Raw genomic sequence first — 14,590 nt, 5'->3', positions numbered from 1 at the left:
ACCATTCTGATTTTTCTTAAATATTAAATTATTGCTAAGGATGAGTGTGTATGAGGATGTGAGTGTCCGACTTGCTGGTGCCCGGCGACCGCCGCTCCGCACCGCTGCCTGTGCGCAGTGAACCCTTACACAAGTCTCTACGGCAAAGGTTCCTGTTGCTCTCAACTCAGAACCAGTGAGATGAGGCCCAGAGAGGTTGTATTCATTTCTCGTGGCTACTATACAGATTACTGTGAATTTAGGGCCTGAAAACAACGCAATTTTTTTTCTTGCCACATTTTAGGTGAGGAGTCCAAAATGAGACCAGTGGGGGCTAAAATCAAGGAATCGATAGGGTGAATTCCTTCTAGAGCCTCTAGGGGAGAATCTGTTCTTCCCCTTTGCCAGCTTCCAGAGACCGCCCGCCCTCCTGGGCTGTGGCCTCTCCCGGCACTGGCATCATCACTCCCACTGCTGCTCTGCCGCCACACCTGCTCTTTTTGTCCCTCCTGTCTCTTTATTACAAGGTCCCCTGTGATTATACCAGGCCCACCTGGATAACCCAGGCTAATTTCCCCATCTCAAGCTCCCGAATTTAGTCCCCTCTGCAAAGTCCCTTTTGCCATGTAACATGTCACAGTTCCCGGGCTTAGAATGTGGACTTCTTTGAGGGCCACCACCCAGCCTGTCACAGAAGTGAAGTGCCTAGTCCCAGATCACACAGTAGTAAGCGGCAGAGCTGGGAGTCTGACCCAGGTCTCTGGCCCCAAAGCCTGTGCTTCTAACCACATTTCAACATGAGACACAACAGACTGGGAGGGGGGAGTTATGTCTGGGTTCCCATGCACCAGCACTGTCCATCCCGGTCCTATCCCGTCCCCCACTCCCGACTCCACGAGCTCCCACTCTAATGCATATGACACCCACCCCCACCCTTTGGTTCACATGCGGGTCTCCCCAGACTAACCAGCAGGGCCCCCATCTTGGCAGCTTACTTGCTGTCTATGTTTGTTGAGTGACTATATGAGGGAGGGAGCAGAGACCACCATCTCCAGCCCATTCCCTTTTGCCTCTGCCCCAGCTTGAAGGTGCTCAGTAGCCTGTGAAATCACCAAGGATGCCTGGCTCTGGGTCCTGGACCCCCTGCTCTCTCAGGAGATGTCCTTCCCCTCGAGCCACCCACACCCCGAAGGAGGGTCAGCTCTTCTTGAGCAGAAGAGTCATAAATGCTGAGCACCTGGCCTGGAAACAGAGGACACGAGGTCCCCGGGTCCCTCCCACGGGCAAGGCACTTTGCTAGGAGCTCCCAGAGGCCAGTGCCTTTGGGCCCAAGGACCAAACACCACAGCCTCTTCAGTGGCCTGCCAGACTCAGCCCTCAGAATCCCCCATTCGGGGCCTGCAGTCCAGCCCTTCTGCACACCTCTGCTTGCCTGCAGAGTTCTGTTCTTCTAAAAGGCACCTCTGCCCTGCTCAGAGTGTTCCCATGCACAGCCCAGGCCTGTGGCAGCATTAGCAAGTCGAAAACCCAATTATATTTTGATTATTCTAGTCCTAGCCTGACAGAGGTTACTGTAAGTCACACCAGGATTGGGCAGGAGGGGGAGACAGCACCTAGGGCCAGTGCCCGGGGATAGCACTTAAAGATGGATGTGACAGGGACCTGTGGCTCAGAGGTTCGGGATTAGATCAACCAGGCCGGGGGGGGGGGGGGGGGGGGGGTCGCTGGCTGGTTCCAGGAAAGAGGTCATGTGGCCACCAGTTGACAGACAGCTCAGGCAAAGCAAAGGCTTCAGGGTGGCCCTCCCCGGGCAGAAGAGGTGCCAGGGCTGAGTGCCCAGCCTGGAGATGGAGGATGTGAGGTTCCTGGTTGCCTCTCCTGGGCACTGGTGCTTTGCCAGGAGCTCCCAGAGACCACTGCTGTTGGGCTCCAGGACCAACCACCGCGGCCCCTTGTCAGTCTTCCAGAACATCACTGGCCCCCTCCTGGGATCGCAGGATTTTCTCTGAGCTTCTACCCAGGCCAAACAACTGGGCTCTCCCACCCTCAGACCAGGGCTGACGGAGCCAGACTCACGACCAGAGGGCTCTGGGAGCCCAAAGCCTCCGCCCTGGCCAGGGTCTGCTAGGAAGAAATAGCTGTTGCCTCTGGGTAGAAAGAACCACTCCTGATCCTTTGTCCTGGAGAGCAGCCATCTCTGGGGGTACCAAAGGATGGAGAATTGGTCACTGGGATCCCTCTTAAGGGGAGATGGGACTGGCTCTGCGAAACCGAATCCTCAGCTGTGACTCCTTCCCCGTACAGACGCGTGCACCCCATATAAAATGGTTTGGGGGACCCAGGGTGTCTGGGAGGCCCTGGACTATGGCATCCTGAGCTCTGGGCTGGGCTCTAAGCCCTAGGCTGTGCTGGGCTCCGCTGGTGCCCTCCATCCACGCAGACACACATTGGTCTATACCTGTCGCATTACCAGCTGCACCTCGTTTGCTGCAGCTGTCACTTGAGTGTCCCTGCACGATGCGCCTCCCATCCCACCCTGTGCTGCAGTCCCCTCCCTGGCCTTTACATAGCAGACAGGCACAGCTCTAGCTGGGGGGTGAGCGTGGGGGATTAGATGAGTCATCGCCGTGGGGGCAGACATACCAAGTCCCATAGTTGCGGAGCTGCGGACACAAAGACATGCCCACACTCACATTCCCACACTCACAGGGGCACACGCCGGGAGGCCGATGCTTGTCAGAGCCAAAACCACACGCTCAGACACAGACAGACAGACAGACAGACACCCCCTACACACACACACACACACACACATACACACACTCCTTGTGTACACAAACACCAATACACACATCCCACTCTGGGTGACCCTCAGTCATCAACCCAGAGCCTGTTCTCTGCTCACATGCACACTCAGAGACACAAGCACACACAGTCACACATTAAATTCTCCAGACACACACTCACAGCCCTTCTAAATAAGAAAAACATACGTGCATCACACATGCACATGCCCTCACACACAGGCACATGCATGCACGCGTGCACACATACCAGGCGCTCCTCTCTCGAGTCCCCTCACTCATTCCCCTACCTCCACCAGCACCCCCGGCAGACAGGACAGAGCACTAGAACCACAAGGATGCTGTGACCCCGTTGTCCATCCTGCCCAGGGACAGAGTCGTGCCCTAGGGTCAACTTCGGTTCTGGAAAGGCGAAGTCACCGACCTGTCCGCTGTGTTGCCTCAGCTCTCACACACTCTGTGCCTAATGGCCCATCTCTAGCTCCTCTGAGAAAGGAGGAGCCGCAGGGAAGATGGAGGTTACATCTCGGGAATAGCCTCCATCGAGGGAAGGAGTACGAGTCTCCGAGGCTGAGAGAGGACGGTGGGATCTGATGTGCTAGGGAGGTCCTGTCCTGAGGCAGGGCACGGTCCGGGTGCCTGCCTGATGCCCAGGGGATTGCCCGTCACCTGCCTGCGGTTCCTGGCAGGTCCACCCTCCATACCTTTACACCTGCTGTTGCCTCCACCTGGAACCCTCTCGGTGGTTACCATAATCCCCCTTGCAAGGCCACTTTTCAGGTTCCCGAGTTCCTGCCCTGGGAAGTCTGTCCTGAGGTCCTGGCTGAATCAATCTGTCCTTCTGGGCCGCTTCGCAGCTCTCCTCATGCTGCCGTAGCTCACTTGCTGGCCTGGGAGCCTCCTGCCCCCACCCAGCCTGGGACTGCGTGAGGACAGGGCGCCTCCGTCTGGTAAGGAGGTGGGTAAACCTGGAGGGGATCACAGGTCCGGATCCCAGCTCTGCCTCTGCTGTGTGGCCTTGGGCAAGTTACTGAATCATGTGAGTTCAGTGTTCTCATCTGGAAAATGGGGCAATAGCAACCACCTGCCTGGACTGACAGGAAGGTTAGGTGAGATCATGGGGTGGGTAGGGGGCTCTATTATTCTAGCTCATTGCTGGACACACAGCTTAGTCAATGCTTGTGGAATTAGCCCCTCTGGGTCCCCTCACTCAGCTGAGTCCCCTCAGCTCCCCCTGCCCCCACTCACTATCCATCTTGGGAGGTGGGGGGCAGGTATGAAGGAAAGGATTGGGGGCAGATAGAAGGGGGGCTGGGAGATGGGCAGGCCGGGGCTCCCTCCCGGCCCCTCTGGGAGCTGGCTGCACCTGCCAGGGCAGCAGCCGCTCTCACCCCGCGACCCACCTGTGCCACCGTCCTCGTCAGCCAGGGGAGGCCGCGAGGGGAGGTGCGGCTGGGACCCCCCCGCGCTGTGGCCCCCCGGGGCTGCCCAGGGCCGCGCTGGCACACAGTAGGTGCGCTCTGAACGCCGAGCGGCGAGCGGACACGGAGAAGCCGAGCGAACGCGAACGCATGAATGAACGAACGGCTGGAAGCATGAATGGAGGTGGGATGGAAGCACGGAGCGGCAGGCGAGGAGGAACGAGCGTCTCCCCCGCCCTCCCGGTCTCGGGCTGGGCGACACGGAGCCCAGACCGGCTGGGGGCTCCCTCCGGCCCGCCCCTCCCGCTCGCCCCCCCTCCCCGCGGCGCGCAGCCCGGCGGAGCCCGCGCCCAGCAACAGCCCGCGGAGGAGCTGCGGCTCGCGCCCAGCCGAGCGAGCCCAGGCGGCGCAGCCTCGGGAGGGGGCTGCCCCGACCTCTCCCCCGGCCCGGGGCCCCCGAGCCCGGCCTTCGGGGGCAGGGACGCGGAGTCCCCGGTGCGGGGGCCGGGGGCCAGCAGCCGAGGACGCCGGGGTCCCGGAGCCAACAGGTGCGGGGCTTGGGGGACCCCCCCCAGGCCCGGGGTGCGGGTTCCAAAGGACCCTCGGCGGGAGCCAAGAGCCTCAGGGCACGAGCTGGGTGCTGGGAGGCAGGGTCCCCGGGAGGCTCTGCCCTCCTCCGCGCAGGCTTCTGCAGAACCCCCAGCGCCCTCGCTCCTCCACCTTCTCCCCGCAGCCCCCCACCGCCCCCGAGGTGCAGGGAGGTCCCGCTGGGGGAGTGGGTCCGCCGGCACTTGGAGGGGGTATGAAGGAGCCCCTTGCCCTCCCCCAGGGGTCTCTAGGGACCGGTAACCCTCCTACACACGTCCGGGGGCGTCCCTGCCCAGCCCCGGGCAGGAGGGTCTGAGCGAGCGCGGAGGGGCGGGGAGCGAGGCCCGATTTATGAATGGAGAAAGCGGCCTGCGCGCCGGCCCAGCGACCCCTGGCGGCCATCGGGGCGCATCCCGGCCGCGGGGATTCAAGTGGAGCCGATCTGGGGGGCTGAGGGCCTGGCCGCTGGGCCTGGGGCTCTCCTCTCTCTTGCAGGGAGGTCCTCAGTCCTTCCAGCAACCCTGCGTGTGTACCGGGAGGGTCCAGGTCTGGCCGGCGGGGTCTGGGTCTCCAACGCCTCCCTCGACCATTTTTTTAACCAAAATTTCAGGCCTGTGAACTGACTCAGGAGAGAACATTTGCAATCAGGATGGCTTCCCCTTGCAGATCTATGGTGTTTCGCGGATTCAGACAGACCTAGCATAGTAGCTTTGTGACCTTAAACAAGGGGCTCAGGCTTTCTGAGCCTCTATAAAGCAGGGTTCTTTAATGGTACCCGGAGTCGGCCCTGAAGCCGGCTACCCTTGCCAGTGTCTGGGTAAAGCACTTGGCACGCATTAGAGATCATTAAGCCTCACCATGGCCCTATGAGCTTGGTACAGTTATGACTCCTTTGGCGAGATGGGGAAACCGAGGCTGGAAGGGGAGACGTAGGGTATCCAAGAACAACTTGCATATGGAATTGAGATGCAAGCCACATCTGTCTTTCTCCATCAATTTCGGGCTCACCGCAACCTGACAGCACCGTGAGAATTAAGAGGGAGCTTATATGCCAATTGCCTGGCACATTCCTAATGTTCTCTCTTTCTTCCTCCCCTCCTTCCTTCAGGATCCTTGGGGCTGGGACCCCAGAGACCTGCGTGCTAGGGAAGTGGGCTGAGGCCTGGCCGGGCTCCCCTCCCCCTGCAGGGCCCAGGATGCCGCTCGGCATCAGCAACTCCTGAGCTCATGGAGCCCTCAGCCACCCCAGGGGCCCAGACTGGGACCCCCACCGGCGGCGGGGAGCTGTCTCCGTCACTGGTGCCTCCCGACTATGAAGACGAGTTCCTGCGCTATCTGTGGCGCGATTACCTGTACCCAAAGCAGTATGAGTGGGTCCTCATCGCTGCCTACGTGGCTGTGTTCCTAGTGGCCCTGGTGGGCAACACGCTGGGTAGGTGTTTAGGTTGCTTGTGGTGGTGTGGACTTCTCTGGGGACTGGAAGGTGACCTGGGCCTGGCTTCTCTCTCTCCTTCTCCCCCATCTCCCTTGGTTGGGTAGTTTGGGGATGGGTGGCATGGGGGAAGAGACTTGCTTAGGAGGATCAAGGATCCGCATGACTCTGCCCCTGGCTTCACCTCCTCCTCCTCTTCCCACCTCCCCACCTGCCCTGCAGTCTGCCTGGCCGTGTGGAGGAACCACCACATGAGGACGGTCACCAACTATTTCATTGTCAACCTGTCCCTGGCTGATGTGCTGGTGACAGCCATCTGCCTCCCGGCCAGCCTGCTGGTAGACATCACTGAGTCCTGGCTCTTCGGTCATACCCTCTGCAAAGTCATCCCCTACCTACAGGTGAGCTCCACCCAGGGGTGCTGTTCACCACCCCTCTGTCACCCCAGGTACAAAGACCATGGCCTTGCATAGACCTAAGTGACCCTCAGGCTTGCCTTTCAGACAGGACTCGGTGGCTCAGTTCCTCTGCAGTGTCATCCTCTACTGTCAGCAAGGCCAGGCCATGAGGCCTGACACTTGAGGACACAGACACAGCCCCACATATTCATACAGAGTCCCCTCCTGGTCACACCCGCAGACCCACATGCACACAGCCACTGGACACATGTACAGTCACCTCCGGGTACTTGGGCACACAGGAGAGGAGAGAGGCACAAGCCCATGGGGACAGACACAAATGCATGCTGGGCCCACTCCCTGGTTCCAGGGGGGCCACTGGAAAGTCTCTCCTCATCCCAACCACCCTGGTTCCAAAGGAACCTTCCAAAGGGCCTCCCCACCCCACCCCCCCAGAGGTGGGAATCAGGATGTCCAACGGGTTTGGTGGAGTGGAAAGAGGGCAGAATTGCCCTTTAGCTGCATCCCTCAGCCCTCTTCCTGTACCCCAGACGGTAGGCCCGCACTCCTGGAGGCAGTACCCGCCTCCACCTCTGGCCTGGACTCATGTCTGCCTCCCTGAGTTAGGCTCTTTCCTAACACCGGGGAAAGAATGGCATCCCTGGGCCGAGAGAAATGCCTCTTGGATTTCCATTGTCTTAAGGCTTTCCATTCAGTGGATTAACCCTGGGAACGCTGAGAACAGACAGGCTGGGGAGGAAATTCACTGGGGACAAATTATTTAACCTTTCTGTGCCCCAGTGTCCTCATCTGTAACATAGGGATGGGGTTGTTGTGAGGATAATGAGAACTGTGTCTGGCACGTAGTAGGTTCCATGAGCATAAGTTATTAATCATAGTAGAGAAGCACCCACTATGTGCTAGGTCTCGAACCTAGACATTTTCCACCCACGATTTCATGGATTTTCAAAAGAATCCTGCCAGGTGGATGACATAGTCCCATTTCGCCGATGAGGCTCAGAGAGAGAAAGAGAGTGATTTGCTCAAATCGACACAAGCAAGCAGTGTGGTCAGGATCCGCACCCCACCTGAGCCTCGATCTCTCATCCCATGTCTGTGAGTGGCCCCCGAGAGGGCTGACGCTGTGTCCCCATGGGGCAGGCCGTGTCTGTGTCGGTGGCAGTGCTGACTCTCAGCTTCATCGCCCTGGACCGCTGGTATGCCATCTGCCACCCGCTGTTGTTCAAGAGCACCGCCCGGCGCGCCCGCAGCTCCATCCTGGGCATCTGGGCTGTGTCATTGGCTGTCATGGTACCTCAGGCTGCCGTCATGGAATGCAGCAGCGTGCTCCCTGAGCTAGCCAACCGCACCCGCCTCTTCTCTGTGTGTGATGAACACTGGGCAGGTAATGGTGGGAGCCTTGTGTGGGCATCCCTGAAGTGGGTGCCTCTGGGACACGTACCCTTAGGGGAGGCGTCTGTCGGTGCACTCCTGCGGTGGGCACTCCCAGGGTGGCTATCTCCCAAAAGACACCCTGGAGCAGGCTTCTATCAGGTACACTCCCAGGGTGGGGAACCCCTTGATGGATGCCATAGAACAGGTGTCCGTCCCTTGATGGATGCCACAGAGCAGACATCTGCCCAGAGATACCTCCACAGAGGGTACCTCCTCCAGTCTAGGCCTCTGCTAGGGCTCCCTCCAGGATGGACACCGCCAGGCTGCGCATTGCGAGGGTCTCTCTGCCATGGTGTCTGTGTGAGGCCCCGCTGCTTGCTTTGACTTTGTGGCTCTAGTTGGGGCAGGGTGGCATTGCTAAGTGGAACAGGCTAGAGGCTCCCAGAATGGGAGGACCTCTTGGCCTTGTATCTCTTGACCCCTACAGATGACCTCTATCCCAAGATCTACCACAGTTGCTTCTTCATTGTCACCTACTTGGCCCCACTGGGCCTCATGGCCATGGCCTATTTCCAGATCTTCCGCAAGCTCTGGGGCCGCCAGGTGAGGCCCACTCTGGGGTCACTATCTGGGTTGGTGGGAAATGGGGTAGTGGTCCAAGGGAATAGACAGTCCCTCGCCTCAGAACATGCCATCCTGGCTGCAACCAGAGAGAGGCAAGGCCGAGGGATGTGGCCAACTCAAGGCCAGAGTGCTGGTGCCTACCCTGGAACCGAATGGTAACTAATATTGGTTTCAACATCTAATATCTGATCATCATTCTGACATCAGTACCTGCCATTTATTGTACCATGTACTTCCAGCTTTGTTTAGTCTTGCCTCCTCTCAGCCATCATGTATTATCCTCAACTTAATATATGAGAAAACAGAGACTCAGAGAGGCATAGCAACTCCTCCTGAATCCCTCAGCCAGCGAGGGGAAGGCCAGGGGCCCTCCATGGCTCAGGTCAGCACCCACCCCCCCACCACAGCACCTCTGTGTTTTTGCCACATTTGGCACATTGCTTGCAATGTCTTCACAACTATCCAGCCAAAGAAGCCGCAGTACCCACGTTGCATGCGCTGAGTAAGGGCGGCCAACTAGCCACGGCCGTGAGTGGCCGAGCCTTACTGGTTCCGGGGCCCCCTTCGGGGCTCCGTTGCAGACTGACCAACCTAACGGCAGGTTCTGGGCGGGGAGGGGAATGCTCAGAGCTTCTGGGCGGAAGCAGGACTCTGTGAGAGACTGTTCACCCTCCAGTCCAGAGTGTTGGTCTTCGTCACGAATATTGGGTTCCTCCCTGTTGCAAAAGGGCTCGCTGCCTTGTCCACCTCCACCCTGCCCCAGGGTCCACCCGGAGCAGGACCTGGCGAAGGAGGAGGGCCCTCCCAGGGAGCTCCACCCACCGCTGCTCTCTCTGTGTGCCCGACAGATCCCTGGCACCACATCGGCCCTGGTGAGGAACTGGAAGCGGCCCTCGGACCAGCTGGAGGACCAGGGGCCCGGCCTGAGCGCGGAACCCCCCCCTCGGGCCCGGGCCTTCCTGGCTGAGGTGAAGCAGATGCGAGCGCGGAGGAAGACGGCCAAGATGCTGATGGTGCTGCTGCTGGTCTTTGCCCTCTGCTACCTGCCCATCAGTGTCCTCAATGTCCTCAAGAGGTGAGAGCATGAGGGCAGAGGTTGTGGCCTCAGAGGAAGGCGCTCTCTCTGCTTTGGAGAAAGACGGGGCTCTAGCCCTCGCCCACTGTGTGGCCTTGCGGCAGATCATAGTAATGACCTTTTCTGGGCCTCCCAACCTCAATTTCCAGCCTGTAAAATGTGAATAATAACCGTGTGAGCTGCTGGTGGGATATTGTGACATTTCTCCCATCTATTCACTCAACCATCAGCTCGCAGGGGTTGGGGGCACGGTGACCACGTGCACAAGACAGTCTCTGCTCTCCTGGAGTCTACATCTTGGGGGCAGGGAGAGGAATGAGTCTCCACCGTCCTGGCAGGCAGCGATAGGGCTATGAAGACAAATAGGGGAAGAGGTCAGAGAGTGACGGTGACAGGGGTTGGCGGGGATTTGTGTGTTTATTTTTTCATCTTTTTTTAGACACAATGGTTAAAAAAAAATGGGGAGAGGCTCACCTAAGGAAATGACATTTGACAGAGACCTGAATTCAGGGAAGCAGCAAGGGACCAGGCCCCGCAGGTGTCTGGAAGGATAGAGCACCAGAAGCAGGTGGGGCCACGGGGTGCAGGGAAAGAGCAATGGGCTGTGTGCCATGAGACCATCTCAGTGTGAGTTTGTGCTTGGCCACTTCCTGGCTGCGTCACTTTACTTCTCTGCACCTCCGTTGTTGAAAAAATGGATGATGTCTTGACTTCTCATGTTGCCACGAGGATGGAGATCAGATGGTGGGGTGACTGAGTTGATGAACCCCTGGTCCCTGTCCCTACACCTCCCCTGGTCAAACTCTCTGTGCTCAAGACCCCAGACCTAAAGGCCCAGGAAAGGGTCAGCTGGTGGACCGAAGGGGCTGTGGGAACCCATACCTTACAGCCACTCGTGAGCAGTGTGACCTTGGTTGACTCACTTTCCCTTTCTGAGCCTTGGCTTTCCTGTGCTTTAGATAAGGGTAGTGACTCCTGCCCCCTCCCCCCACCACACACACACATACTCCATTTCTGACTGTCCTCCCCCTGGTCCTAGGGTGTTCGGGATGTTCCGCCAATCCAGTGACCGAGAAGCCGTGTACGCCTGCTTCACCTTCTCCCACTGGCTGGTGTATGCCAACAGCGCTGCCAACCCCATCATCTACAACTTCCTCAGCGGTGAGTGGCCCGGGGAGGCAGAGCAACTGAGGGTGGTAGGTGTCCTTGGGACAGGAGTCTGCCCGCCCCCGATCCGGGCTAAATAAAGGGATGGCAGGAGAGGATGTCTCTGCTCCTGCCTGGGGGTCTTGAGCTGGCTCTGGAAAGTCCTATTCGGGGAAGATTTACCCCTGCGACCCTGGTCTGAGTGGAGACAGGCCACGCTCCCAAAAGTTGCCAGAACCAGCTGACCAGCACCCAGGATCCAGTTGTGCAGACCATACAAATCAGTGAGTGGGTGAGACAGGAAAGACCTAGGCCAGCTCACCTCCCGTCAGCCCCTGTCTGGCCAACGCAGGCTCTGGGGGGAGCCAGGAACTATGGGAAGAGGGCCCTGAGCTCCTACCTAAGAGGATGACTGCATAACCAAGTCATCCAGGTAATGGAGGGTCACCAGCAGAGGCAGCCCTGGCTGGGGAAGGGCTTCCCCATGCCCAGCTAGACACGTACTGGCAGAGTGGCCAGGATGTGAGGGGCTGTCCCTGGATCCACCTGCCTCCAGTACCAGCCTTCTTGCTCCCCTGTCTGGAGTTCCAGGCATCCCCAGTCCCCTAGCCCTACCCCAGGCCTCTCCCCTCTGCTGTCCCACTGTCCACACCTCCACCCTCGGATGCACCTGGGCTCAGCAGAAGTGCAGCTTGCTAGACCCGTGGCTCCAGATCTAGGCCTAACAAACAGGTCCAGATGACTATTCAAGCCTGGGAACAATACTCTTTGAGAAAAGGCTGAAGAAGGAGGAGCTGGGGGTCCATATCCCAATCCTCAGTGAGACTAAGGAATTAGTCCCCAAAGGCTAGCTGGTGGTCTCCAGCTCAGGGGGAGAGGCGGCAGGCAGATTCCTGCCGGGCATTCCAGTCTGGTCCCCATTCACTAAGCACCTACTGTGTGCCTGCCTCTGCTGGGGCCCCAGAGAGGCTTGTTGGGCAATGAGGCATGGTCAAGGAGGTTTCTGCCTCTCGGGGTGCTGGGACCGGGGGTGGGGGTGGGGGGGGCAAGGCAGAGGTGCCCAGCACAGTGCCTCTTGCAAGCTGGTTCTGTCCTTCCCATCACTGTGGGGAGCACAGGTGGGGGAAAGCCTAGCCACAGCTGGTGAGTCTGAGCCCCTCCACCTACACGCCAAGGAGGGCAGAGGTGGCCCCAGGCCCCTGAGCCAGACACCACGTTTTGAGCCGGGCTCACAGCCAGAGCGCAGTCAAGGAATCAGATGAAAATTGCATTTCTCCTTGGGAACTGCTCTGGGGCCTCTGTCCTCACTCTCCCTGGCAGTGACGAGGTCGCCTTGGGGCTTTCTCTTTCCCAGCTCTACTCTGCCCTCCCACCCCCTCACTGGCAGCTTGGCTGGAGCTGCGTGGGTGTCCCTGGGCCCAAGGCCCTTCCTGCTTCATCCATCTCCTTATGGCTGTGTCTTCTGTCTCCAACCAAGGCAAATTCCGGGAGCAGTTTAAGGCCGCCTTCTCCTGCTGCCTGCCTGGCCTGGGTCCCTGCGGCTCTCCGAAGGCCCCCAGCCCCCGCTCCTCTGCCAGCCACAAGTCCTTGTCCTTGCACAGCCGGTGCTCCGTCTCCAAAGTCCCAGAGCACGTGGTGCTCACCAGTGTCACCACGGTGCTGCCCTGAGGGCTGCCCTGGTGGCTCCGGTGGGGGCCAAGCTGTTTCCTGCCTGGGCTGCTCCTCTGGCTCCTGGGGGACCCACCTCCTCGTGGAAACTGCTGGATGCAGTGGGAGGCCAGGGCTCCAAACCTGGCTTTCTGCCTGTTTAACTCTGGGCAAGTGACTTCCCTTCTCTGAGCCCTGTCTCCTAAGCAGGATTGATGGGAGGATTAAGCATGCTCGGAAAAGCGGAAAGCTCTTTGTAGATTGTGAAGTGTTGTGGACAGGATTATCATATTCCTCTTGCGTGGCTGTGCCCCATGGTATCATCCATCCCCATCATCCTTCCGCAGCTTGGCCTTCCTCCCAAAGATCCCTCTCCCACCCAATTACAGGCCTTCCCTGGAGTTTGCTCTAAGGGTCTCAGCGGGCAATTCCATCTGGCCCAGCGGTTCCAGCTAAAGCCCAGCTGCTCTGAGGCCCACGTGAACTAATCTGGGTCTGGCCTTTCCCTGGTAGGCACACAGCCCCATCCCTAACCAGGTGCCGGGTGCACGCACCACAGTCTGGACCCTGTTGGCTTTCTGGTGTGATAGAACACTCTCCGTGTGGCCATTTGGCATGGAGGCCAGCAGCCTGAAGCAATTGTAATTAAAAGCCTGGCACTGAATGTTCCCTTTCCTTATCATTGCGCAAAATCTGTGCTGCTTAGGTGAGGAGAGAGAAGGTGGGGGAGCATGGGGGAAGGGAGAAGACAAGGCAGCACTGGAATGATATCTGCTGACCCTCACCCCCGCCCCCAATACACGGGATCCCAGATGGGCTCCCAGCCAGGATTCACAGCACACGCAGTGCTGCCTCCTCAGGTGGTGCCAATCCTCTGATGCCCAGGACCTGGATCCTTGACACATCTGTCTGCTTATGGGCCCAGTGGCTTATGGGAGGTAAGGGAGATGCAGGGCCAGGGGGAAGGGCAGACAGTGGGGTTAACAGACTGATCTTCACCTTCTTGGAAATCAGGCTTGCATTTATTTTCTATGAACTCACAGGATAAAAAGAGAAAGCCACAGACGTGCTCCGTCTGCCACCAAGATGATTAGAGGGCTGCCAGAGGCCCTGATCCTCGTTGCCAGAGCAGGAAGTGGAGAGAACTCTGAAGTACTGCTCTGCCGAGGGGCGGGAGACATCTGGCAGGGGCCAGCTCGGCCGTGCGCACCACCGGCTCTGCTTAACTTGATTAATGGAGCTTCGGGCTCCTTCTGACCTCACCCGTCAAAAAATGGGGCAAAACTATGGTCCTGCCAGGAGTCCGGTCCAGGAATGCTTACGCACCCCTCCTCTTAGGCATCCCACTTCTCCCAGAGCAGGTGGAAGGTATGGCCTAAGTATCTCACCCACTCTCTGGGTGACTCACCAACCCAGTACTTGTGGGCACTTCCACAGATGGGCGGTTGCTGCCAGGGATGGGCTGCCCTGCTCCTTCCTCACTCTCTTGGTCTTGTGATCCAAAGCTGTTTGTGAAGTTTTGTGTAGCTGGGCTTGGAGGTGCAGGGGGCAGAACCATGTGTGAGGGCTGACTCCCAAGCTCAGAACCAACCATACCCACAAGGACCAACCCAAGTCCGGGGCTCCTTAGCTAAGGGGCTCCCGGCTAAGGAGCCCCAGCTGAGCACAAGGCTAAGACTATAATTGGGACCATTCTAGAGACAGATTTCAGTAGACACTTAGCTCAATAGAAACAAAGAAATGACAGAAGCTTCCCCTAATGGCCTAATGGCCTTCATTCTACTCTACTCTGCTGGCTGAATCCAGTCCAACAGTGGGCCCGAGGCCTCCATTTTGAGGAGTTCAAATGAACTGGAGAAAATTCAGAGGACCAGGATGGCCAAGGGGAGCAATGCTCAGGGAAGAGTTGCTGAAGAACCGGAGACTACCCAGCCTAGAGAAAGGAGGCCTAGGGGAAACACGGTGGCAGGTTCCAGTTATCCAGAGGTGTGGCATGCAGAAAGGGGTGGCCCAAGAGAGAAAACTACAGTCAATGGGTGGTTTTCAAAGTGGCAGGATTTGGAATCCCACCAGGAAGAAGT

At 58.5% G+C, this 14,590-nt stretch overlaps 1 protein-coding gene across 1 annotated transcript; it reads left to right on the top strand.

The window, feature by feature from the left end:
• Positions 1 to 4,582: 4,582 nt before the first annotated feature.
• HCRTR1 (hypocretin receptor 1) lies at positions 4,583 to 13,173 on the top strand. The gene is made up of 8 exons (XM_077898763.1): positions 4,583 to 4,752; positions 5,901 to 6,224; positions 6,447 to 6,625; positions 7,784 to 8,027; positions 8,505 to 8,620; positions 9,490 to 9,716; positions 10,756 to 10,877; positions 12,340 to 13,173. The coding sequence occupies exons 2-8, from the start codon at positions 6,020 to 6,022 to the stop codon at positions 12,528 to 12,530; spliced, it is 1,284 nt and encodes a 427-aa protein (XP_077754889.1). The 5' UTR covers positions 4,583 to 4,752; positions 5,901 to 6,019; the 3' UTR covers positions 12,531 to 13,173.
• Positions 13,174 to 14,590: the final 1,417 nt, after the last annotated feature.

The sequence above is a fragment of the Canis aureus genome, chromosome 5, assembly GCF_053574225.1.
Source record: "Canis aureus isolate CA01 chromosome 5, VMU_Caureus_v.1.0, whole genome shotgun sequence".
In the NCBI taxonomy this organism is placed as follows: domain Eukaryota; kingdom Metazoa; phylum Chordata; class Mammalia; order Carnivora; family Canidae; genus Canis; species Canis aureus.
Note: the sequence above shows the minus strand (reverse complement) of the source record. Positions and strands in the feature narration are given on the sequence as shown.

What these genes read in the sequence shown, in the direction of transcription:
- HCRTR1 (XM_077898763.1), top strand. Translation starts at nt 6,020, where the DNA reads ATGGAGCCCTCAGCCACCCCAGGGGCCCAGACTGGGACCCCCACCGGC. An exon ending in GTGTGATGAACACTGGGCAG is followed by an intron (nt 8,028 to 8,504) that starts GTAATGGTGGGA and finishes TGACCCCTACAG; the next exon opens with ATGACCTCTATCCCAAGATC. An exon ending in CATCTACAACTTCCTCAGCG is followed by an intron (nt 10,878 to 12,339) that starts GTGAGTGGCCCG and finishes TCTCCAACCAAG; the next exon opens with GCAAATTCCGGGAGCAGTTT.